Source organism: Ammospiza nelsoni, chromosome 6 (genome assembly GCF_027579445.1).
Source record: "Ammospiza nelsoni isolate bAmmNel1 chromosome 6, bAmmNel1.pri, whole genome shotgun sequence".
NCBI lineage: Eukaryota > Metazoa > Chordata > Aves > Passeriformes > Passerellidae > Ammospiza > Ammospiza nelsoni.
The window spans coordinates 25,599,858-25,626,768 of record NC_080638.1 but is presented as its reverse complement, the minus strand read 5'-3'; the positions used below and the strand labels follow the sequence as shown (position 1 = coordinate 25,626,768).

Genomic DNA, 26,911 nt, shown 5'->3' with positions numbered 1-26,911 from the left:
GAAAAGGCAGAGATGGATAAATTTGCTACATGGATTTTTATGTTCTTGATATTTGTGGTTCAGTGGGATAATGCAATCTGCAAGAAGATATATCCAAAATTCCTTCGTAGAATGGTAGAATATTTCTTTCTCAGTAATAACCAGTACAACTCTAGCTTGTGGACAGAGGATGGGAAAAGTTAAACTTTCTGATGCTTCTGACTGAAATTATTTTCCTCTGTAGGGCACTGTGTCAGAGTGGGGAATTATATTCTGAGGAAGTACTCTGTCTTGCCCTCAGCACAAGCTCAGCTGAGGAGTTTTGCAAACTAATGAAATTTATACAGTGGGAAAAAGAGATAGTGTGAATTATCTTTCAAAGATAAATTCTAATTTTTATTTTCAAATAATACATAATGAGAAAAAGAATTAATTCCAGTTAAAAAAATAAAGTATAGGACTGAGGTTTGCTTCGGTCAATAGAAGTCATGATGAAAGACATAATTTACTGATTCATGTAGAGGGTGAAAGAAGTTGAGGGAACCATATTCTCCAGAGATTGGAGATATTTTCATTATCTTTGCACTTTCTAAAAGTCTTCAGTAAATACTCTATTCCCATAGAAAAAGTGCACATTCTTTTGATCTCTAGAGTAAAGGGCAACAACTGTTTTGGCAACGAGGGAAGGTGATGGCAGTAACAGAGTTGTTTCCTCTTGTTTGGAGCTGACCCGACTCATCACCACAGCAGAGCTTTTGGCCACCTGCACTCTTGCCCTACTTCAAAAAGGGATAGGTGCTGAAGCCACAAGCATTTCTTCTTCATCAAGGAGACTTTTGCCAAGGGAAGTTAGCTGATGAAAAGACACCTCAAAAGATCACTGATTGACTTGTTGTGTCTCTGAAAGCCAGGGTGGCTTTTCAGCCTGCTGTTCTACAGCACCTAAAGCACCACTAGGAGTGCAAAAAGAGTGCCTGAAACACCCGTATTTCTGTCGTTACAAGAGAAATAAAACCTGGGGAACAAAAAGTGCAGTTGACAGAATTGAGAAGAGGTAGTTCCTCTAGAATAACACAATCAAGAATCAGAGTAGATGCCCTGATTGCAGAAGTATCTGCATATGTTATAAGCCATTTCTCTTCTTGGTCATGAATCAATGAATTATATGTATTCCCATTCATTTGAGCAAACTACTCAAGAAGTACAAAATTAATGTCCTCCATCTCTTACCTGTGTGATAAGATTAGTTCTTTTTTTCAACTTTCATTTTCTGTATCGTATAACTCTCTGGCAATGGCAGATGAATATGTTTTTGTGACTTTCTACACAAACAATTGGCAGAAGATACTTGGTGCTACAGCCTAAGAGCAATGGCCAGAATCTAGAGTCACTAACCAGTTTTAGAAAGATAAATTAGAATGTAGGGTGCACTGCTACTCCCCATTACCTGAATCATAGGGTCAGAGAATGGCTTAGGTTGGAAGGGACCTCAAAGATCTTTCAGTTCCAACCCCATGCCATGGGCAGGGACACCTTCCAGCAGAGCAGATTGCTCAGACCCCCATCCAGCCTGGCCCTGAGCACCACCAGGCATGGGGCATCCACACCTTCGCTGGGCACCCTTGGGATTATTTTGGTTTAGCTGCCAGTTACTTATTTTGCTCTTGCAGAACTGCAGTCATCCTTTCAGCAGAAGCTGCTGCTGGTATTAAGGCATATTTGTTCCAATTTTTTATGTCGTCCTTGTTTGCTGTTGGCACCGTTGCATACACATTCTGCCAACATAATTAATAAAACTTTAAGTAGAGCAAAGTCAGCGTTTTTAATTCCAAAGCATTAGGAGGTGAGCCAAAACATGGATTCTAAAAATGTATTGAGACACTGGAAGAGATTGGGGATAAAAGTGTGAAAGTGGGGAAAGAGAAATAAAAACAGTTATCAAGAATGTTAAAAAGAGTGCCAATGAGGAGAAACAGAAAAGCTCTGGCTAAACATTAATGATATCTGAATAAGAAAGATCTCAGAATATCTCTCACATAATCCCAACAGAAGTTATGGAAACTTTGGCAATGACATTAGAAAAGAGACTGGAAATTGTATAATAGAGAATAAGCCCCAGACTAACTAGACACTCTTAACAGAGTAAAGCATTAAATGTGAATTTTTCAAATTCACAAGACTGTGCCTTCTAATTTTTGGAACTGTAGACATATATTATGGCAATGACTTTATCTTGCTATCCTTGTCTAATAAAAAAAACCCCTGTATAAATATGTCCATTCCAAGAGTCATATTTCCTTCCTTGAGTACAATATGGCTATGCCTAAGAACACCAGAACTCTGAAATTCTATCTCTCTCAAAGTGATAGAAAGGAGATTGATAAGGATGATCAAAGATATGGAATGGCATCTGTTTGAAAATAGTAAAAATGAAGAGAGTAAAACTTGAGAAAGTTAACTGAGGCAAGTGGGACTGAAGGTTATAAAATCATGAGTAACATGGAAAAGCTGAATGATTATTCATGTTTTTTTCTGATACAAAACTGTATGGATGTCAAATGAGATTGTCAGGAGACAGACTTAAATCAAGACAAATAGGTATATGTCATTAAAATGAGATTCCTTATAAAAGGATGTTTGGATTCTCAAACTAGACCTGGATTAAAATACAGACTGGATAAAATTAGGCAAGAAAAAGATCACTAAAGATCACAAAATAGCTATGGAACACAAAGAATATCCCTCATCCTCTGAAGGTCTCTAGGACACAGATAATTTCAAGGTGGGAAAGTAGTAGGAAAATAAGGTCACATGCTCTTTGTCCTACCATCTGCAACCAACCATTGAAGGAGAAGGGATTCTGAGGGAGGTGGACCTTTGGGTTGCCTCAGTCTGGCCATTGTTTTGTTTTGCTTGATCTGCTTAATTCTGATGTTGTCAGGGTCTTACCTATGATTTGTATTGTTATTGCAACTTTATCAGACATGTTTTCTATCTGAAGAGTGACTTCATATGCTCCTGAGTGATGAAGCTCTGCTTTTCTGATGAAAAGGATTGTGTCCGTGCTGCTGTTCCGAATTCCCACATCTTTGGAGTCTAGAGTTTGACCATCTTTCAGCCAAGTGATTTTGGGTCTTGGTTTACCCTAAATAGAGAAAAAAAAATTTTGAGGCTTTAGTATTTCCATTTTTCTCTTAGCAATAAATCTAAAGACTTAATATAATACACAGAGTTGAGATAGTAAACTCTATAAATACTTTACAATTTCTGTTTTCCTCCAGACAAATATTTGCTACCATCTGTGTGGTTTAGTGGCACCAGGCTCTGAGGATGCCATTTAGTTAGAGACTGAAATGATACTGAGAACAAATCCAGAAATTCTGTACATGTGCCGGGCTGGTACCCTTTCCCAGGCATCAGTGAAGCCAACAGGTGATCTGACTTGTTCTGATTGTTATTAGCAGAATCTTTACACACCTGAGGACTTTATTAGCTTTGCTCCCCTTCTCTTTCCTTTCTTAAAATATTTTGATGCTCTGTCCCCAGGCATTTTAAAGATTTTTTTGAAAAATTATTGTAATCTTGCAATCTTGGGAAGTGAAATTTACTGTATAATTCTTTCTGCACTGCAAAATTATTTTGGTGACTGTCAGCCTAAGCAGTCAGCGTTGCTGCACCCATGGGAGATGGCATTGTGGAATCAGTGAGCTATCAGTGGTGTGCACCGCTCTCATCCAGCCATTTCCAGGAAAAATGGTAAGTACTATTTAGTTCTTCAAAAGTTATTGGGGTGCTACTTCCACAGTACAGCTCCAAACAAGGGATCCCAAGAAAACAGAAAATGGCCATAACATATTTATTAAATGTATTAATACTTAATCCAACAGAAAATAACTCAGTGGGGGGGTTTTAAGTTTCCGCCAGATTACCAAGGTGAAACAGAGCAGCCCAGGCCTGGAGTAGTTCAGAGGAGTGGGGAGGGAAAGTGGGACCTCGCAGGGTCAGCAGTCAGCTCTGCCAGGCTGCCCTGAACTGGAGCCCAAGGCACTGAAATGGGGACACTGCCTCAGGTAAACAGCAGAGAAAGCAGCTCTGGAAGGTTCCTCAATCCACTGGAAAGACTCTCTCTCACTCTGAAACACTGTATCTCTTCCCTTAGCCTACAGAGGGAGATTAAGATACTCAGACTCTTGGTTTTGGTGCCTAAAGGTAGACAGAATAATAATGAATCTTTTTGCATTGCTACACCTTTATTTCAGATTTGTCTGGTATTTTCTCAGAAGGTCTGTGTACCATCACTCTTTTTTCCAGTGGTATTAGGAAAAAAACTTCACCTTTTATAAGAGTCAGGCCAAGATCTGTCCAAAATTATACTTAAACGTTGTCTAAAAGACCTAGAAATTGCCATTTGTTCATTGATGCTCTTTTCTCTAACTCATCAGATATATTGTAGTTTATTTTACATCAGGGCTGATAAACACCTTGAATGAGCTATGGTTTTGGATCTTGCGTTCTCTCTCTCTGATAAATTATTTTCCTACAGCTTTCTGCCAAGGAGCATAGTTAAGAGCACCTCAGGGCTGAAATAATAAATACAAGAGAGCTTTTTCCTGTTCTAGTGTACCTGTACCCTAGTCTTATTTCAGAGAACCCTCACAAAAACCTGTTAGAGCAAGAAATGGCTTCCTCTCTTCAGCTAGAATGTATAGTAGAAATTCTGGAATAAGTGAAAGGGTTTGGGTTGGGTTTTGTGTTTTATTTTTCATATCTGATTATTGGTGAAGAGGCCAAGAACTGACTCTATTTTACTTCCCACATATGCCTGTATTTTAAAATGATATGGAGATCCTCCTTGAAAAATTTGGCTAGGGAATGCTTTCAAAATAAACATAATCTGCCTAAATAGTATAGTTCTATGGGCATTCATTTAAATTTCTACTTTGCCAAGACAAATACTTGGCAGGTTTTCAGGCTGATTACAAGGTTGTTGCTGCTGGTATTCTAGTGTGGTTGATCAGATATGTTCACTCACAGCTCCTCCTTTTCTGAGGTGCTGTGAGAGCCAGTGAAAGATTGCAAGTGTTCAAAGTGTTGGTTTTCATATACTCTTATATTTATAGACTGTGAAAAGCATAATCAGATAGAAAGCATGTTCCTAATACATATGTCAGAGGATAGGATTTCTGCAACGTGTAATAGATAATCTGAGAGAGAACAGTGAGTGACAGAATAGCTAAATAGCACCAGAGAAACTCGGGGAGTTCACAGCCAGAGAAGAATGAATTTAAATGCTCTTAGATATTTATATTCACACATTTATGATGGACAAAAAGACTGCTCAGTACTACTGTGAATTTTATCCATTAATAGCACATAATACCCCTCCAATGACGTGGCACATAGTTAATTTTGAGGCAAGAATGTGTTGATTCTCTTCCTTTCACCAGAATGTTCCACCTGCTTAGAGCACTCAACCTAAAAAAGGTTAGTAGCAATGTTTTACTTTCTTTTCAGGCCATTTTGATCTAAAGGTTTAAATAGGTCTGCCAGTAGCATTAAACCCAGAATACCTTGACAATGTATTTCACAGAATTTTACTGTAGTGACCACAGAGGTCGCTGGAAAGGTTGCACAGAGACTGTAAATAGTAGAAGACACTGACTTTCACTTTCACTAGATACCAGATTCTGTATTTATTTAGGATCTTCTTCTGCAATAGAAATGTCCAGTGACTTAAAATTTTTCAAAATGTGAAGGGAAAAGTTCTTTTTGATTTGCTTTTTTTGAACGGTCATCTGCATTACATATTCCAAATAGCTATAGCCACAATTCTTAATACTGTGAGAGCTGCAATTCAACACTCTGACAAATTTAATTCACTCAAAAAAATACTTCTTGAATTAAAGTCTTCTGGCTTGGTTCTCAGAGTAAAATCTGGTGTTGCTGGATAGATTTTAGCTTTTTTTGTTACCCTTACCCTTTAGGAGACAAGAGCTTATACCAACACATGATTTGTCAGTCGGGTACTCAAATCACGTTTTGATCAGTTGGTTCAATTTGGCCAAATTTGCCAGAGCACCTGAAATCACTAAGATTAGCTTAGTACAGTTCTGCAAAAGATTGATGACTGGGGGGAATGCCAAAACCTCAGTTAGCGTCCCCACTAAGAAAAGTCAGGGAAAGCTCAGTCTTTTAACTATTTTGTTTGGCAACAGCTGTATGATGAGGCAGGATTAAGTGAAGCTCTGGATTAGTTTCCACATGCACTTAGCCTGGCCAGGGAACTGAGGATGTGCCAGTGAGGGGAGGAGGGCACAGAACTGGCAAATCCCTGGGAATATTGCAGTGAGGCTGCTCTCAGCACAGGAGGTGCTGCATGTGCTGGGACAGTGGTGATATGGGGCTGTCATGGTTTATTTAACACCTCCCTCCCTGGCAGAATCTTGTGGGGAGCACAGAAGGCCTTGACTCTGTGTATGCACTGCTCTCAGCAATGGCTAAAATACCCCAAAATTATCAATACTCTTTCCAGCACTAATTCAAAACATCACCCCATAGTAACTTCCATGAAGAAAATTAACTGCCCAGCCAAAACCAGCACAAGGGGACACAAGACACCAATCTCTAAAATGCTAAACTTTATTCCCCTGCTTATGGGACAGCTTGTCAAATTTGTGCAATTTTTCTTCAACTTGGATATCAAAGCAGGAAAAATATCTGTTTATTTTAGATTTTTAAAAAATAATTACATAACTCAGATATAGCAGATGTACAAATCTTGAATTTTGTGTGTGGCTACACATCAGTAAAAAAGTCATTTTAACAATTTTGGAGATAAGAAATGTGAAAGAAAAAAATGCCTTATGATTATGCTGAAATAATTCAAGCATGCAAGTCAAGAAAGTTATCCATTCATGAGCGTGCAGTTGTGAACTAATCAGATATATCTCTGTGAAAAAGCAACTTTTCATGTGACCCAGTAACCATAGTGCTAAAAGACATGTACCTTTAAGTTTACATAAATTTTGCTCTAATAACTTTTTTCCTGCTGATGCTGCTCAAACAAAATAATACAGATGATGTGTGGTTATTTGTCTCCCTTGTGGAAAAAATGTTTTGCATATCTCCAGCATCTTTTATATGGGGATTTCAAAGCTCTTCACTAATAACAGGATTACATTTCTATAGATGTCAATCCTGGACTGTAGAGAAATTTCAGTGTATTGAAGTTTTTACTGAGGACTTGATTAAGTGATATAGCTGTTATTACTGAGGAAATCTGTGTCAGAGCCAGAGCCTGTAATTTACAATTTCTTTTGCTATTTCTCCCTTAGGAAACCATTTCCTTACACACATTAATTCTTGCACTCTATTGATATTATAGTCATGCATCTGAAAAAAGGCATGTGGGGTTTTAGAAACAGTCAGATAGTTGTCTGTACAGCTCTAGAAAATGCCAAGATGAGGTAACTGGTCAGGTCAGTCTTTGTGTATATTTTAGCAATTTTGTGCGTGCCTTAGTGAAGTGTAGTTACATACATGCACCCTTGATAATCCTCAGCAAGCTCTGGTTTTTATACCTTCATGCACAGTAATGCCCCAGCAGGTCTTTATACACACACTCAGGTTCTGCATCCCAGGGCCAACTGGGGTCTTCTGTTTATGTGCAAACTCTACTTTTTGCAGTCAGCCTTTCAGAAGTTAACACACACAATTTTGCCAAAGAAGTTGCCCAGTGACATCATATGCCTTGGTTCCAGAAGAACAATTAGCTGGATTCTTACATTTTTGTCTACTTCTCTCTAAGGTGCCTCCCATGCTCAGTAAACAGGAATGGGCTTGCACTTACTTAGACCACTTTTTTCTTCTTCCCCAAAAGGTGGGATTAAGGAAGAAACTCTGACTGTAAAAAAAATTACTGAAAAAAAGAATTATTCCCTCCCTTTCTCAATTTTTTGAGAAGGTTTCATGAATCATAAGCCATATTTATGTAATTCTGCTTAAGCAGTGAAGTTATGGGAACTTACATTAAGGAAATTATTTTAGGTAAGTAATCATAAATAACCATGACAAAATAGAAGCTGATACATACCTGAAAAGGGATCACAATATTGATTGTTTCACCCACTTTCTTCACCAGAGTCTGTCTGAGGTGGCGTGGCAGCCAGAATTTGGGACGCTCTGCAGTTAAGCATTAGCACACTAAATACAAAACTTTTGATAATATGCAACATTATGTATAGCAAAAATAAGGCAATGGATAACTTTAAGCATAAGAAAATTGTGGAAGCACTGTTTATACTTTTAGGGACTAGCTCAGTAGTTTCAAAAGTATTTGTCTACTGGATAAAAAGTTAATATTAAGTCTCAGTTATATGTTTACCTCTGAGCATGTTTTCAGTGACAGTAGCATTATGAAAATGTGTCACGTCTGAAATGTGAATTTGGGTGGCTTCTGTTGGATGTGAGTCTTCTATATGGACTTTGTTTCTTTAGAAAAATTGTTCAGTTCAGTAGAAAGGATGGGACAAGGGATGTATTGGAGTAAAAGAGTGATGATAGATTATGATTATCTATTGCTATATTGCAGCAGCTTGTAAATTGCCACTGGGAGGTATTTATGGACACACTCTGAAAGCACAGCAACTGATGGATTCCTTTATCTTGTTACAGTCATTCAGTTACAGTTCTTTCTTTGAGATGGATGTAGTGGAATCTATGTAGCACCTTACTTTCACTAACGAATAAGGATCTTACTGCATGTTTTTTTCATTGGTCTCTGCTTTCTTCTACTTCACTGGAAAGCTTTCTAGGCTCTCCTTTTATCCTTAGTCTTTCCCCTATTATTTATAGAAGGAATTTCTTAACATACAGTTGGAGTATCTGTCTTCATGACCATTTGGTATTGAGATGCATTAAACTTTGTTTTATTTACATTGGCTCAGTTTACTGCCAGTGAGACTCTGGCAGACACTTCATGTGAGCCAAGGTTGAGGAATTCACTATTAGCAGCTCTTGATGTCTTTTGGACTCCAGTCAAATGAATTTTAATCTGCTGCTGTTGGGTGATACACAGGGTGGTAATTAATAATCTGCGACAATGAAGTAAATAGATCTCTTGCCATAGCCAACCACAGTCATTTTGCAGTAATACAGCAGCTTTTCAAGCAGAGAGGTAAATATTAAATAAATGTTTCTTAAATTCTGACAGTGCCATTGCAAGAGGTGAAATGTCCATATTTTGAAAGTAAGAAGTAGAATTTTATTTTAAGAGTTATGCTTTACAAATATAAGACCTGGGTGCTGTAGATCTGTTCTCAGAGTCAGAAGACACTGGGCACCTAATCAAAGTGGAAGAGCGGTTTGTGTGTTATTCCTAGCTAAAGGCAGAATTTTGGCCAGAGGAAATGAAGAGTAAGATTTATTCAGTATAGATACTCACGCAGGATCTCTTGAACGGTAACTGGCTCTTTTATTGTTGCTGCTGCACTCTCACCAGCCAGGTTTACAGCCTTGATACGGAAATAAAGTTTGTCCCCTGTGACCAGATCTTTAACCAGTGCAGACGTGCGCTCGGTTAGGCCAGGAAGGGCAGGAATCCATTCTGTAGCTACAAGTACAGTATGTGCATATTGCAATAATACATTATTTTTCCAAACTGAGGCCTTGTTTGCAATTGAAAGGGAATTTCTATTGGGATAAAATGAACTCAAGTTACAGCACCATAATTAAAAGAGAACAAAAATAAGTAGGAAGGAGAACTCTGGATCAAGGAGATTTGTTTACACGTGGAATTAAGCAATCTCTAGACTTCGTTACTCAAAATAGCTGGAGATAAGGGAATCATCTTTGGGTAGTTCCTTTGGCATTTTGTTTTATAGAGCTTTGAGCAGTGGGACTTCTTGACATTTATTTTACTACATGGGAATGGGGAGAACTTTGGAAGTAGCTTTAGCAAGAAAGTGAAGCCTTAATTGAAATTTTTTTCTTGGAGTAAATATACCTTCTGTGACTGTCCAAACAGATCAGTGAGAGCCACATACGCTGAAAACAATAATAGAGCACATAACTGTTGGAATTTATTGTTTCATTCTCAAATGACACAGTAGAACAGAATTCTTAGTGCTTCCTTATTATAAAGTACAGAAATATGACTGATAAAATAATTCTGCTCTGACAGTGACATAGAGATTCTGGTAATTCTATAGTGATGTCTCATTAAAGACTCTAAATTATTTCTGCATAAATTATGCCCTATAAACCCCCTAGTTTGGATTATTTGGCAATCAAGCCTAGTGTCAGGGAAAATGTCAATATTGAAGTGACTATAAATTTGTTCTCAGACTGATGACATAAGCATTATGTTGTAGCATCACAGAACACTGAATTTTGTAGATATGGTACTGTTGCACTCTTTATTACCAGTAATGGTATTAAATGAGGTAAGGTAATGGTTAATTTAAAGTTTGACTGATGTTGTCACAATCACGTTATTTTATGTGTTTTAAGGAATATGCAATTCATGAATGATACAGAAGTATAGGAGGGACTATAGAACAGTAATGATATTTTGTATTACTAGTGTTTATTAAAGCTCATGATGATTGTGAAGATGACATTATGGATGTGATTTCCATGGTTTTACGGTCACATCGTAGTGAGTATGGTGATGATTGGCAAGGATGGTAGACATAGATTAGAGTTAAAATTTGATGATGCTGGACATGGTTAGGTTGTTGGTAGTGTATTGAGGTGAAGTTATTGCAACTGTAGCATTTTTAAATGCTCTATTGCTGTCATGCTTACTTACATCCATCTTTGCAGTATTCCACCATGTAACCATCTAATCCCCCTGCTCCAATCCGCTCAGGGGGCCTCCACTTCAAGGAAACAGTGCTGTCAGAAACATCCTCCACTGTGAAGTGGGTTGGTTCACTTGGAGGAGCTGTTAGGAAATACAGACAAGTAGATTCTGAGAAATAGCAATACAACTATGAGAATTCAAAGGCTATACAAGGAGTGATTACCCACTGATTTATGTACCACTGTCTATAGTAATAAAATAAATCTGAAGCTCAGTTGGAAAGTGTAACACCTATTGCATCATTTAATAAAGACACAGCATAAGACTCCTATAATAGGAAGGGGAACAAGAGGTTAAGATAGTAGCTCCTATTCACAGATGCTCCCTTCTGAGAAAAGCCACTGGAAAAACAAAGACTTGTAGAAGGGAGTCAAATTGTCGTCATAAGTCTGCAGAGAAGTTTAAAAATGAAAATATATACCTTTTATATTCTGTACTTACACCCTGACTGTAACTGGACAAAATTTGCATGGTCAAAGAAGCAAACTGACAGTGGCTGAATTTCACTTCACTCATACAGTGAAGAAAATGACCAAAAGTTATGACTGCACGTTTAGAGAAACACTACTTCTGATTTGTGCATTTGTAACAGAGACATACTTGAGAAAAATATTTTAAGGATAAAAATTTTTGGATTAGATACAGCTTTTTAATATTTCTTCAGAACAGGTGTGTCATGGCTTTTTATAAACCCACAGTTCAGAAAGACTACTAGCTAAATTCAGTCCTCTGCTGCATGACTGTTTTCTACTAATTTAAAATAATCAAGAAAAGCCCTTACTAGAGGATCCAAAATACACATAAATGTTACTGTGAATTAATTTATATCAAAAAGCAAACAGAAAACAACTTTTTCAAAATAACATTTAGGGTGCAGGACCATAAAATTTAGTATACATACCATAAGAGCAATCGTATTAATGGTTCTGTTTGACATAATCTGTGTATTTGTGTATTATAAACTGAACATCAACTGAATATACATAATAGATTTTACAAGGTAAGTTAAATACAGGTTCACATACTGTGGAACTAACTGAAATCAGTCTTAGTTCCCAAAGTTATTGTTAAAAAAAAAAAAAAAACCACCAAAAAATATCACCTAATTTCATTTTTGTAACTGTCAAAAATTTTTGTATTCATGTGGTAGCAAGGACAGCACACAGGAGGAAACGCAATTGGGAGCATTCACAGCCACACAGTACACGATCAAAACCCCAAACCTCTTCTCTGAAGAAGTAAGTGTGAACTTTATCCTTAATCAAGTAAAACTCTGCCTATCCCATGAAAACTTTGGACCTTTTTTCTCAGTAGCTCCACTTGATGGTTCTTGTTTGACCTCTTTTGTTGCAGACCAGCCGTTGTGAGTTTGAAATCCAGAATTAAGAGACCCTTCTTGCAGTTCAGCCTTCCCTTCTGATTCCTTCACTGCATCATCTGCTTTTACATGATCTCCATCAGCAGACTGTCCCCCTTCGCTGTTATTTGTAGATTTAGAAACTCTAGTCATTTTAATCTCCAGCTATTTGTACTTTTGTGGGTCTTCTCCCTAAAAGTCTTAGCAGGCTTCCTGAGGACTCCTTTAGTTTGCTCCTTGCTCAGGGACTGCAGGAGACACTGCACTGCTGTGTTGGGAAGGATTATTTATAGAAAATCATTCCTCAAATATTTTCTTAATCATCTATCCTTTTAGCTGTGGAGAGGGCTGGGATTAAGGGAGCACTGGACGGGATACTGTGATATTTGCACCCATAAGGGAATGGGAGAAGCTGAGAGGGACAGGGAAATCTCTGTCAATTAGTTCTCCTCCTTTTTTCAGATCCAGCTTGACTCTCACACTTCTAATTATAACAACAAAAATTTCATCAGCAATTTCATGAAACTGGAACCTCTGTGCTCTTCAGGAAGAGGAATGAGAGACAGAGGAACATTACAAAGGAGAAGGTTGATTAAATATAGAATATAGAGATGGCTGATAGCCTCTTTCCTGACACATTCTTTTAGCTGTAAGAGCAGTTGAAGAGAAAAGATCAGAATTGTCCTGTCTTGGTTTTATCCTAGAAATACCATGGAGTATCAAAACTCACCAATTGGCATGAAGGGTTGTGAGGCAGGGCTGGGCCGGGACATGCCAATGGAATTCACAGCATAAATCCGCATCTCGTAAACCACTCCTTCAATCATCCTCTTGGCCTCATAGGTCAGCTCCTTTAAAAGGTCAAAGTTCAGCCTCATCCATCGATAGCTCTTCTTCTTCTTTCTCTCTAAAATATAGCCTGGAAAGGACAGCTGTTATGTGGTAAAAGAACTGGAAATTGTTATCTCACATGCAGGAAAAAAGAAAATCCTTTTATGTGAAGGAGAAATTTCCTTGAAATGTCTAAGATGTGGCATGGAGTTAAAAAATTAATTTATTTCTTTTATTCTGCTTCAATTCACTAACCTTGACTAATAGCCTAAATCCCCCACAAAGAATTAATTGGATGAACAGTTTGAAAATTCCTTTTATTTTAAATTAATATTTTATGAAAGAACTGATGCTAGATCTTGTGTTCTTTGCAAAGTGATGGAAATGCAGAATGCTTCCCAGACAGTGCAGATCTCAGGTTGCTTCAGCCCTACAGTGAGTGAGATATGGCCACTCACCATTTTTCTGGCTCTGACTTCCTTGGGAAGGAAAGAGAGCCTGTATGGTAGTGGAGAACAAAGAGAGCCGGGTGCACTGCAGACCAAATCTGCAGTACAGCTTAAGGTGTCATCTCTGTGCCTGGAATCCATGTCTTAGCACTTCTCCAGAACATCCATAGTCTTTCCAACACTACCATGCTGTTTCCCATAATGACTAAGTGAGGCTGGATTATCAGTATAAAAGATAAACTTCTCATTTCCCCAAACTGGGAATGGAATCTGTGATTCCTGATGCTTAATATGGAGGATGGTTGTACATCACATTGGAAACATAGATGTCAGATATTTTCCAGTTGACCTGCTACAAGGACTACTGAACTGTTTCTTTCCATTTGGCTATATTAATTTCTGCTGCTTCTCTGCGTTGCAGATAAGAGTGACTGGATGGGATCCACATAAGCTTCTTTCAAACAAACTTTGCTGTGAAATCTTTTAACTACAGAATGAATATCAGAGAATAGTGATGTACACATGCCATGTATCTCAGTGTATTTTGTGGATGTGCTCCTACCCATGGACTGCAGAAGTCTGTACAGATGTCTATAACAGGGGGCAGCTACAATAGTGTGACTCCACAGCAAGGACTTATAATTGAGCCATGCAGGAGAGTGATTCTGTCCCTGCAGCTCACCAAGGTCAAACTTGGAGAGGTTCCTTTGGTATACCTGGGAAGTATGATTCACACTTCAGGTGTCTCCAGGGATAAGGAGAATGACAGGCACATTTGATTTGCTGGCATGCTGTAGGCACAGATACCCCAGCAGCCTTTCCTGTCAATGCTGAAATGCAAGAAGAGCATGGCAGTCTACAGAATGTTCTGGGAAAAGAACAGTGGAAGTATCTTTAAGCTGACAGGTTGTATCATCACTTTAAATGCATGAAGATGTACTCCTGGCATACTTGTTTTCGGTAGCTTTCAGAGTTAAATGCTGTAAGCGATGAACCTATGGTTCCTTTGGTACATTCCTGTTTTTTTCTCTCTTCAGCAGGGTCTATGAGACTGAGAGAAGTTTCATTAACTCAGTTTCTGGGGTTTTTTTTGCTTTTATAGATAACCAGTGTTAAGCACATAAGTGTCAAAATGAAGAGGTTTGCAATTAAAAGAAAAAACAGGCAGAAAGGAGGTAAAATGATAATACTGGTTGTATTGGTGACATTTGGTAAAGCAGATTATTTTCCCAAATGCGTGAGAGTTAAAGATACTGTTTTAGTAATACAAAAAGCACACAAAATCCCAGGAAAGGTGAAGATGGGGTGTGAATTTCTATTTTATATCTGTTGGATATAGCTAATAAAGACTGTATCTGACTGCCTACAAAGCCGTCTGTAACAATATGAAGACAGATGAGAATGAATATGCCTTTCTCCCTTGCCTTCCTAACTTGTTTAAAGCTCTGTGTGAAAGGTTAGTGCTGCATCTCAGTTTTCCTCTCCCCCTGCTGCCAGTGTTTTATTGGAGCTCTAGCAGTAGTGCAGCTCTGTGATACGTGAAGGAACCTCCTCAGGTAGTGTGAAGGGTTGTTACTGGAACATCAACAAAATCCTTCCTTTTACAGTGAAAACAAAGCAAAGAACTTTTCAAAATATGTGCCCTGAAAACCTTACAAAACAAAATCATAGCCTTTGTTTAGTCAGTGAGGTGGGGGTTGCCTGTGGTAATGACACAACTACTGCTAAATGTCTTTGCATGTAATATTTTGACTTCTTGCTTGCTTCCTGTCAGAATAGATGAAACCAGAAAGCACTGGCCCAGCAGTTCCTTGTTTATTCCTGCACAGGTAAATTATTTGATTTAAATGAGACAGACCTTGTGGAAATGAATGAAGTCCAGACATCCAAATGCAAATAGAAACTCCCCTCTTCCAGATACTATTCAGGGGATTAAAAGAATTTTAGACATTTCTAGCTCTGCCATCCCCATGGGAGTCCATATAACTTTCAATGTATATTTTATTCAAAGAAACTCAAGCTCCAGAGATCTTTATTAAACAAATTGCTAGATAGGGACTCCAGAGGAGTTTTTCCCCTTAAAATTGGTCAAGACCCTGCATTATTTTCTTTTTCTTCTGAGGATCACAGAGATTTCTGTCTAAAACTTAGCATGCTCGGTGCAAAACTCAAAATGGCGTCAGTGATAATCTTGATTGTGCCCGCTGATTTCCTGCATCACACGATAACTTTGCATTCTAGTTTTTAGTGCAGGTTGTAAGGTCACTAAAATGACTGAAACTGTTTTATGACCCATTGTTTTATATGAAGTAGATTTTTGAAGCAGTTTTCCACTATAAAACAGGTATTACATAAGTGCCTGGGATTGCAGATGCCCTGAGTTGATGACTGAGGCGGCCACAGATCTGTTTGGATATTCCTAGGTAAGCACAAAGGCCTGTACACTGACTTAAAATTTCAGTCTTGAATGAGGATTGTTAGCTTTAGCTATTTTTCATCTCACCTTTTTGTGCTTTGGTAACTTCTTGCTTCTCTGCCTCAAATCGCACAGGCAGGGGGCACTCTCTGCTCAAAATTGCAGGCCAGGCCCCGGGCTGGTTTCAAGGTTCAGTGCCTCAGAGCAGCTCCTGCCTGAGTGTCAGCCTTCCTAATCTCTAAACAGAGAATCCCTCTGGGCCACTTCAAAGGAGCAGCAAAAAATATGTGCCAAGCTGCAGGGGACTTCATGTGTTTGCACTCTTACCGAGTACTGGTTGCCCACCATCGTATTTAGGGGGTTGCCACTGCACAGTGCAGTAATCTTCTCCAATGTTGCTGATTGTGGGAGCTTCTGGAGGGTCAGGAACATCTGAAGAAAGGGTGAGAATGAACAAGAGTTTTTATTGTTTCAATTTCTTTATGCAAGTAAATTTAATATTTTTACCAATTTTTTTTTTCCTGCGTGATATTGATGTAATGGTGTCTCCCAGGAATCAGTGTTGGGCACAATCCCTGTTCAATATCTTGAGTGATGATCTGGATGAGGGTATTGAATCTATCATTAGCAAATTCATGGATGACACCAAGTTGGGTCCGAGTGTTGATTTGTGGGAGAGCAGGAGGGCTCTGCAGAGGGTCCAGGACAGGCTGGATCATGGGCCAAGGCCAATGGCGTAAGGTTCAACAACATCAAGTGCTGGGTGCTGCACTTTGGCCACAATAACCTCCTCCAGCACTATGGGCTGCAGGAAGAGTGGCTGGAAAGTGGTCCAGTGGAAAAGGACCTGGGGGTGCCGGTGAACAGTGGCTGAACACGAGCCAGCAGTGCCCAGGCGGCCAAGAAGGCCAATGGTATCCTGGCCTGGATCAGCAACAGTGTGGCCAGCAGGAGCAGGACAGTGATTGCCCCTCTGTACTCAGCCCTGGTGAGGCCACACCTGAAGTGCTGTGCCCAGTTTTAGGCCCCTCACTGCAGGAAGGACACGGAGGGGCTGGAGCACATCCAGAGAAGGACAGTGGAGCTGGAGAAGGGTCTGGAGCACAATCCTATGAGGAGCAGCTGAGGGAGCTGGGGGTGTTTAGCCTAGAGAAAAAGAGGCTCAGAGAGACCTTATTACTCTCTACACCTCCCTGAAAGGAAGGTGTAGCCAGGTGGGTTTTGGCCTCTTCTCCCAGGCAACCAGAGACAGGATGAGAGGACATGGCCTTAAGCGGCACCAGGGCAGGTTTAGGTTAGACAATAGGGAGAAATTCTTCGCAGAAAGGGTGGTTAGATGTCAGAATGGGCCACCCAGGGAGTAACCACTCCTGGAGGTGTTTATGTAAGGACTAGATGTGGTAGTCAGTGCCTGATCTAGTTGACATGGTGGGGTTGGACTTGATGAGATCAGAAATCTTTTTCTCATCCAAATTTATTATCTGATTCTGTGATACAACTTTGTCAGATAGCAACAGTAGGTACAACCACAATGTGTTAACTTAGTCTAAAGGGAATCCTGCTTTTTGATGCTTCTTTTTTTAAGTTGATTTCCTTTAAATAGCATTGATTATTCAGCTCCCTTTTTCATCCCAGACATAATAAATTTTTTGCAAAAATGTAAGGTAATTCTGTTCTGTAAGATGAGACTTGCTCCAGGGTTTCCTATTTTCTCTAGAATAAATTTTATAAAATACAACTGCATGTCTCACATATTGTGTCACTTTGGAGATATTAATAGTAAATATCCTGATTTAATATTTATAAAAGATGGAAGAATAGTTAGTGTTTATCAAGCAATTCTAAATTTTAATACTGTGGGTGAAAGTAATTTTCTTTTATAATTTCTGATTTGCTTATAACTAGTTCTTTTGTTATGTGTGCCAGGGTATCAGCAAATTAAATATTATGAAAAATTTACAAAACTTACTGACTCAAAATCATATCCCTCCCAGGTCTTTTGTGACTCATTGAAGAGTCTGTCAATCTGTTCAGCTTCAATCAGATACATTATGTTTCTTTATTCCATTAACCATTTACTGCTTATAGAATGAAGTAATCTCTGCTTAAAAACAACCCATGACAAAATGACTAAAAGTTTTCTTATTTCTGACAAGCATGAAGCATGTACTTCTGAATGGAATGTCATCCATAAAATGATAGAATCACCTGGAACAGGGAATACATGGATTACTACTGAGAGTTCTTCTCTTTTCACCTCTGAAAAAACACTTCTGCTGCATTTATGGTTGATAATGTTCCTCTCTTTATGATCTTTTCCCATTTTGTTAAAGCTAAAGTCAGAACTTGTATCAGAGAGATTTTAGACTTTTTGAGAAGGGTGAGCTTTAGCAGACTCAAGATTCTTTCATGTTTTGGCTGTTTCTTTCCTTCACTTACCAATAACTTTGACTGTGATATCAGCCTTATCTTCTCCAACTGGATTCTTAAGTATAACTCTGTAAACTCCCTCATCCTCTTTTTCTGCCCCTTCAATGATGAAGACACAATGGTCTTCATGCATTTCCACACGGACTCTGCCTTCAGATTCAAACAGGAGCTGTGGGCAGTGAAAGGGACAGATAAAATCATTGCAAGTTGTGCCAGGGACAGCCTGATGAGTCTGTAAAGTGGTGAAAAACTAGAAATCATTCAATATTACAATAATTATTGAAAAGCTGTAAAATGTTTCAAGTTCTTTTTGTATGTGGAAGAGAGAAAATATAGACTGGTTGGGTCACATAAACATCATTTGGGAAAATTGGTTCTGGAAGTCTGCAGGTTGTTGGGATTCACCATTAGTAACACAAACCCAGTTATGTTTCAAAGAAGTTACTGAGTACTTCCAAAAATTCCTACTTGGGACAGCTGCTAACATCACTGTGAAGAGTTTCATGGATAACAGTTGGTTACTGTATAAATTAAACCAAGGTTCTTGTAACTGTTAATGGCATCACTGTGATTTCTGCCACTCAATGGCCACAATTGAGCTGTACATGTGTAATGCTCTCCTTTTTTTCCTTATGTGCCTATGTATCTTTAGATTTAGAGCAGGAACCACTAGAAAGAATCCATGTCCAAATACTGATTAGTGCAGCAGGATCCTAACCCTGAGAATGGTTTATTGCTGTATAATAAATGTAAAATATTTTTTACTCTATCAAGAGAGAAATAATTTATGTGAAAAATGAAAGTTGCTGCAAAGTGAGTCCGGTTTCACTTCTTTACAGTCCATCCACTCTCTTGACCCATTGTCATCTTCCCATGTGTCCTGTAAGATTTTGTTCTAGTTATTATTGGAGCTTACAGGTTACAGAGGGGAAAGAATCACCACAAATAAATCTAAACGAGTTTTCAAATAACTGCTTTGATTCCCCGTAACCCAGTCTTCATGTGATGGTGATTAGAAAGACTTTCTCAATCAGCTTCTTACTCTTAAATTATTCACCAGATCTCTTGTGCCCAGCAGGGGTCTGGTAATTAATTACCACTGTGAGGCAGGATAGTGGGCCCCATGTACTGTTTCACTTTTAATATCTACTGACTTAAATGTTATTTCCTTTTGAGTATGACCTTTTACCTGGAAAACTAAGAACATTTGTGTGGTTGCATAAATAATAAGGAACTTACCTTATTATCGGTATTTAAATCACTGCTATTTTCTGAGGGAGTCATGGAATCATCACTGTTTCGAAGCAGGTCATTTCTCTAGATAAGCAAAGAAACCACAGAAAGTCAGCTAAGGCTGAGCAGCGCAGTGAAGCTGTTTCTGCAACACAGAGAAGAGTCTGTTGGGGGGGGGGGGGTGAATATGGAGGTGGGAGAAAAGCAAAATTAGGCAGCAAGCAGACCAGGGGAGGAAATCTTCCAAAACCAAAGTAAAAAGCAGAAATGGAAAAAAAGGTATCAGGATGCAGTGAATTAAGGGAAGGATAAGTCACCTAACTCAGATTTGCTGCTTAGCAAAGGAAGAAGAACGACATTCCTGCAGTATTATTGTAACTGGTTGTGAACCTGGCTGTGTCCTCTTGTACTAGTTACTCTATATGTGTAAGTACAAAAATAAGGATTACTTCTTTCTGTAACAGTGGGATAGTAAATTGATGTAAATATTTTAACACTCAGAAATAATCAGGTCTGTAACACTCATTGAACAACATCTTTTGAGGCTGTGCTACTCTTTGTTTGGAATTTCATTAGTAAATATATTTTACACAACCTTCAATCAGGACTGGCTGCTTTTCCTCATATATTGAGACCTGCCACCTCATAAGTAATGCTGTACAAAGATTGTCTGATACCCAGTCATCATTTTATCACAGAAACTCCTGTGTAGAAGAGTCAATTTCTTGGCTTTTTAAAAATTTGTTTCCATACTAATTCTGCACTGAAGGAAAAAGTTCTGATTGCTATTAGATATGCTAACCTGTGCAAGAATGCAGCATAATATTGAAGAAATAGGAGATTAGGGGAATTAACATAATTGGCAATATTGTTTTTTCTGTATCTACACATATGGATGTGTAATGATGCTGTAGAATGTTATGCAAAATATTTCTGTTTTGTGCTAGTTATAGCTCAAGAGCCCACAGATGGTGAGGGGTGGGGATATTTTGAGATACCCAGAAAGGAAGCTCACTTAACATTTTAAGTCTAGCTTCTAAATTCTTTCTCTGATGTTTTGTAATCACTTTGATAAGATAAATAGCAAAGTTCCTCTATTTTTATTATATGAAATTCAGTTTTTTGCCACTAGTCTGCTAAGATGACATTTACTTCACAAATGGTAGAATCCTTGATAAAGACTAAAACAAGAAGCTGCCACCTCCAGAAAATGTTCGTTCTATCAGGTGAAGGTGATGGGGATGACTCATAATTAATTTATTTTTCTCTGAGGTAGGAAGAGAATAAATATGTCTGGTATCCTTCTATCTACATATGTCTCCTCATATATAGTCAGCCTCTTCTTTTGGACTGAAAAAACAGGGAACAGTTCATAAAAAGGTGAATCACAAAGCCAGCTATGTCCCAAGCAGCTGCAGTTCAGGTATTTAGGTTTTTTTCCTTGAGGTTTACAAACATAAAATTGAAAGGAATATGGAAATATTTGTAAGTAACCATAAACCAAAGTAATATTTGAGAAGGAAAAATAAATTTGTAGCTGTGACTTGCCTCAGACGCTGTGTCAGGTTGCACATTACCTTGTTCACTTTCTGCCAGATGACAGTGGGTGTTGGATCTCCTGATACAGGAACATCCAACCTCAGTTTGTTCCCAGCCACCACGACAATAGTGTCAGGGGATTGGCCCAGACAGTCAAGGTGGATTTTAGGGGGTTCTAGTGAAGATAGAAAAGATAAGTTTTAAATATAGTTTGAGTAATCTGAATGGAAAATAAAAAAAAAAAAAAGAATATTCATGCATTAAATTAAAAAAAGATTCTGCTTACTTTGCTATTGAAAACATTCTTTCTTGCATATAAATAATGACTGCTGTTCTTACCTTCTCTTGGTACAAAATCTATCTTGACCTCTGAGGGGGAAAGAAAGGAGGAGACAGGGAAGAAGAAATAGATCAGAAAACATAATTTACATAGCATTTGCACAAGCAAAGTAATTTAAAAACTGATTGAAACTTCAAAATGCATATTAATCAGCAGATTTATACAATAAATTAAAAAACAGGTTCTGTAAACCCCTGTGATAATGGTAATGCAAAATAATAGGGAAAAGCAATGTGTCTACGTTGAGGTATCAGAAAGGAGATTGGCATTCTCTTGCCTGGTATAACCATGATTAATGTCACCATTTTATCCCTGTGAAATTCCCATTACATGTTCTAAAATAACTTACCCAAAAACTGAAGCTTGGCAGAAAGGTTATAAGCAAATCCTTGAGGAATGAAGGAATAATCAGCCTCGTCCTCTGGTGTTACATCCTCAATAGTTAGCTTATGGATTCTGGAAACATGAACAAATACATTGCACTCCCTTCCCTTGCCTCCCCAGGAGAAACAGGGCTATCTCGAGAGACAAGGTGCAGGCCATCGGATACTAACAGAAATTATTATTTCTTCTTCCCATGCCATGACACAAGGCAACAACCACCAGGGCTGTAGTCTGCTCTGCTTTCAGTATTAAATCCAATCCTATTAAAGCCAGTACATTGTCTATGAATGGATTTTTTTTTGTCAAGGTAGATTGTTTGAAGAGAGGTAGCATTTACCTTGCTCTAGTCCAGTCCTTTGCCATTACAAGGGCAGTTGTAACGCTGCTGACTGGTTTCATTTGATCCAATTGTGAAACAGTAACTCTGACTGAACAAACTGAAAAGTGATTCTCCATCCCTGTATTATTTTAAGTTCAAAACAGAATACAGAAAAGAGTACCAGGAAAGACTTCACCTGATATTTAATGCTGAATCTTCTTGGTCTCCATTTCCATTAGTAGCTAGACTGCTAGGAAACTTGAGTGCAGAATTACAAACTGTATATGTTTATATAAATGCTAATTTTTCTGTAGGTTTTACTCACATGTACTATCTTAACACTACTGTTAGTTTTAAAGTTCTCAACAATGTGTTTTGCATACCAAAACACCATGTAATCCAATTGAAAACTAAGATTGACTTTTGCTGATGCACTGCTGAAGTCATATATAGAAAATGCACCAACTCGGAAAGACTGCAGACATGCCAAAACAAGTCTGTCACTAAATGTTGGTTGCATATGAAAAGCTTCTAAACTTTTTACCTGTTAGCTGGAGCCAGGACAAAATCTCTCTTTATATTCTTAACCCCTGAGATAACAATTCTTATGGATGGCACTGCAAATCCCAAGCCTGTACCTGCTTTCTGGAACAAGACTGACCTGCCAATATGGGAGATCTTTATCCTTTCATCTGGGATCACCTCCTTTCCGTTTTTCAGCCAGATCCCTTTCACATTTTCATCTGAAACTTCACACTTGAAGACTGCCTGGTCACGTGCCTTCACTGTCAGGTCTGCAATGCTCTGATAAACTTCCAGCTTTTTCTCTGATATCGTGAGAATAATCGATACACACATCAAAAATCAGAATAGCTCTGTAAGTAGATGATGTGGATTTACTGAGTAGAAAAGGCAAGGGCTGAGCAAGCAATATGAAGGGAAACAGCCTGCGGAGCTTTAACAGGACTGATAGCTAAGCACCTGTTATCAGAGTATCTGCTATATCCGGCACACAGGTCTGAGTTCTCCTCAAAGCCTTTATTATCAAACTCTATGCCCCTTATTGCATCTCCTTTTTCCCTGTCAGGGGGATTATGCTACCACTGTGCACTATCTGGAGAAGGTTACCTTCAGCCTATTCTCATTTTTCAACTTCTCTGGTTCTGGGACATTCCCTGTGCCTACCTTGCACAATCAGTTCAGCGACTGATACCCCACCATTGGTCTTCACAGTGTAGTGTCCACTGTCCTCCTTGGTTGACTCATTAATAATGAGATACTGCTTTTTTCCATCTTTCTTGAATCGGTATTTAAATGTTTCTTCTCGTGTCAGTTCAATTCCATCCTTTTCCCTGAAATACCAAATAGTGCTGAGTCATTTTTGCTATGGTTGAAAGAGGAGAGTAAGGAGCAGCTTGACGTTACTAGGGATTGGAAGACACAAGGTGAATCCAATCTTTGTAGCATTACAAGCTGGCAAAAAAGAGGATTGTTGCACAAATGTCAGTGCAACCAGAATGCCTCTATCTTGACCATTAATTTTCCCATAGGTATTTGACTTTTGGTTCAAAAGAATTCACCACAAGTAGTTACTTGATTTTTTCTATTTATATGCTATAGATAAATATGAAAATATGTTAAATGCTGTAGGAGATAAAAGGTTGAAAACACACTTCACCAGCAGGAAATTTACTGTCTTTAAAATGGCCATAAATTAAATGGGACTTGATGGGATATTACTTAAAAGTCTTATCTTTCCTGATGTGAAATATAATTGTTATAAATCCATGATTTGTGGGCATCAGCAAAAGTAGAAAATTTTAGGATGGATTAAAATGAATGTGTATTTTGGATTTTGTAGCTCTTTCCATTCAAGGATGCCACAGTATACTTAAGACTTTACTAAATTAAGCTTCACCATCTAGCCCAGGAGGAAATTTAATTATTGCAATTTCCAGTCATCATGAAGGGAAATGCACAGGGGGGACTCACGCTGTTTAATCAAGGTCATACCGAAATACATAAGGTGTTTCAAGGGTTTCCTGTTCCTAATCCTAAATAACATAAACAGCAAATACTTGTAATTTGTTAAATTTACTAATTTTGCAGCATTACATTTTTTGTTATTACTTGAATATATTTCTATTTTGTTACTTGAGTACTGCTCCAGTTTGTAAATGAAAAAGGCTTTCTCTTTGATAGCTAGTCACATGGAAAAACAAATAGAAAATATGTGTGATTTTAATAGAGTAAAAATATTCTTTCTACTTTTTTGTTATTTCCCTTATTTGTGACCTATTTGTGACCAGTGACTCAGTGACTATTCAGCTTACAGAATAGCAAATTGAAATGCTACTTGGGACTCATTAAAATACTATAGCTCTAATTTCTAAGTAGATATATGCACGAAAACCTTTTACCTCTATCAGAGTCTGCTAATGTAAATCACAAGATCAAAACTTTAAACAGAAATAAAGATCCTACAACTTATGACTTAGATGTTCCTGATGCAACTGCATTTCAGAATACCTACAGGTACTCTGTACATGACTGCTAGAGCAGAGCTCCCTGGAACTCAGAGCTGGTTCAGAGAAGGACTGGCCTCCCTTCCAGGTCACACAGCGGTGCTAGTAAGGGAGGAAGCAGAGGATGCCTTTAACAGCTACTTGAAACACAGCACTTGGTATTATTGTCAGGATAATGTTTCTTTTTCTTTCCTCTTCATTACTCTTCAGACAAGAGTCTGAGACAACGTGTAAGATGATCTCTTAGGGCTGTTGTGATTCATGCAAATTAGTTCTGGAACAAGTGCTACAATGCTTTACAGAAACCTTTGCTGAATTGCTGAGAATGGACTTTAATCCCAAAGCTGAGCATGCTGCTGTCACTAAATGCAAAGCCAAGTACACACACTGTGCCTAGACTTTTGGAGCTGAACTTTTAATTTTGTTTTTCCATGGTCTATTTTGATACAGCACTCATGAAAAATATCTGAATATTCTATTCACCCCATTGGTAAAAAACAGTTCTCTTGAAATCTTGACTAAATAATGAAAATAGTCTTTTTGTAATGATTAGTGTCTTAAATCCCTAGGAGGAGGATACTGTCTTTAACTTGTGTTTGTTTTACTGACTGGCACATTGCTGATCCTGTGGATGAGTAGAGAGTTTGCAGAGGGGTATAGTGACAAATAGAGACTGTAAACCTTGAAAAAGAACTCGAGAGCATTTAGCTTAAAATAATACTCTGCTGCTGTGAAAAGCAGAAAACCTCTTTAAGATAATATTACAGGCCTTCCTTTGGCAATTGGAACTATAAAATAGAAGAATCTGCTGATATTAAAGTGTAAGTGAAGCATTATATAGAGTCATAGAAATGCTGGTTTACAGAACACCACAGGTCAGTGGCCCAGCCTCACATTTGAAGCAGAACTAGTGCAATAATAGGTAGGTCAGCTGTGGTTTTGTCTTTCCAAGTCCAGAACATCTGCAAGATCAAATATCTGTTCTCAACTTCACCGCTCAATTCCTCTTTATCTGGAAATGCATTCCTATTTCCTGTTTACATTCTGAGGATTAATTGCTTAATGTTTTCTGAGATATCACTGATGTAGGTGATAATTGGGACACACAGATTTATTGCTATAAATATATATTACCATGGTTTCTTTTGATTTGGAGCTGATAAGATGGTACATCCAGCATTCAGAGATGGAAAAATTAGATCAAAACTATGTATTTTATTATATTTTTTTCTTCAAGTATTATCTTATTTCCAAGACATCTGAAGTTTAGAAAAAACCTGTTCCATGGTAATGCATGAGATGTAATAATGTGAAAGCTTCCTTGGTGATCAAGAAAACATTCTTTTCTGATTGCTCTGAAGACACCTACATGATTAATTCTCCAAGCCCTAGTCTGATGGCTGTGCCTCAGCCTTATTTCTGTCTTGTGCAAGTCACATAATTGCCTTTGTTCATGTGCTTGTGGTTTTATATCCTGGATTTGAAGATTTAAGAACTATAACAGGTGCTCTGAGTTAGTGCCTGTTACTTGGCTTAAACTGTTCATCATTTCCCTAATGAGCCATAAAACTGGAACTCTTTCTCCACACTGTCTTTTCTTTCTCCACACCAGGTTTTCCCTGGACATTTCTCTCTGTGGTCCAAAATGTTCCCTTTTGTTGCCAAAGAGTTTTTTGTTGATAGAGTCTCACATAACAAAACCAGTAAGATACAGTGTGAATGTCTAACTGCTCAGTTTTCCATTGCAATGATTTGATGAGTTTCTCTGACCACTTGCTGCATTTCAGACTGAGACAGCTGCTGTTTTGCCCTTGTCACATCAAATGCCCATCCCACAGATAACAGCTCTGTGAGATGCATGGGAGTTGTTCAAAGGCACAGGATCAAAGTGTGGCAGCTGCACTGTGTTCTGGGAGGGACAGATCTGGTTGTCCCCATCTCTTGTGACCAGGCATCTGCAGTCAGTTCCTGAATAATAGAATCTGTGTCCCTGTGCTTGTGTCTTTAATAGCGTAATGCACACCCTATGCTAGCTCTTGGACTCCATTTAAATTCTCAGTTCCTTCCTTTGGGACGGCAGATCATTAGTTGGCACTTTCCAGGAATGTAATGGGCATTGTGGGAATGCTTGATAACCATGTGTCTGAAGCTGTTAACAAGCACAAGGGAATTTCAGCTGGTAGAGAAATGAAGTGAGAATATGAGCCCTGCTTGTCATGCCTGCCCAAGCAGCATGCGCCTTCCA

At 38.4% G+C, this 26,911-nt stretch overlaps 1 protein-coding gene across 1 annotated transcript in view; it reads right to left on the bottom strand.

Moving 5' to 3' along the window:
* The window catches only part of MYBPC3 (myosin binding protein C3), a 59,574-nt gene that overhangs the window by 6,004 nt on the left and 26,659 nt on the right, over nucleotides 1-26,911 (bottom strand). The window contains exons 18-30 of the mRNA XM_059474274.1: nucleotides 23,327-23,493; nucleotides 22,803-22,968; nucleotides 21,788-21,894; nucleotides 21,438-21,467; nucleotides 21,137-21,273; nucleotides 19,566-19,643; nucleotides 18,336-18,495; nucleotides 16,224-16,328; nucleotides 12,931-13,119; nucleotides 10,790-10,924; nucleotides 9,422-9,589; nucleotides 8,072-8,160; nucleotides 2,929-3,124 (exon numbers count right to left, since the gene is read on the bottom strand). Of these exons, the coding sequence (XP_059330257.1) occupies nucleotides 2,929-3,124; nucleotides 8,072-8,160; nucleotides 9,422-9,589; nucleotides 10,790-10,924; nucleotides 12,931-13,119; nucleotides 16,224-16,328; nucleotides 18,336-18,495; nucleotides 19,566-19,643; nucleotides 21,137-21,273; nucleotides 21,438-21,467; nucleotides 21,788-21,894; nucleotides 22,803-22,968; nucleotides 23,327-23,493 (1,727 nt within the window). The remainder of the gene's footprint in view (nucleotides 1-2,928; nucleotides 3,125-8,071; nucleotides 8,161-9,421; nucleotides 9,590-10,789; nucleotides 10,925-12,930; nucleotides 13,120-16,223; nucleotides 16,329-18,335; nucleotides 18,496-19,565; nucleotides 19,644-21,136; nucleotides 21,274-21,437; nucleotides 21,468-21,787; nucleotides 21,895-22,802; nucleotides 22,969-23,326; nucleotides 23,494-26,911) is intronic.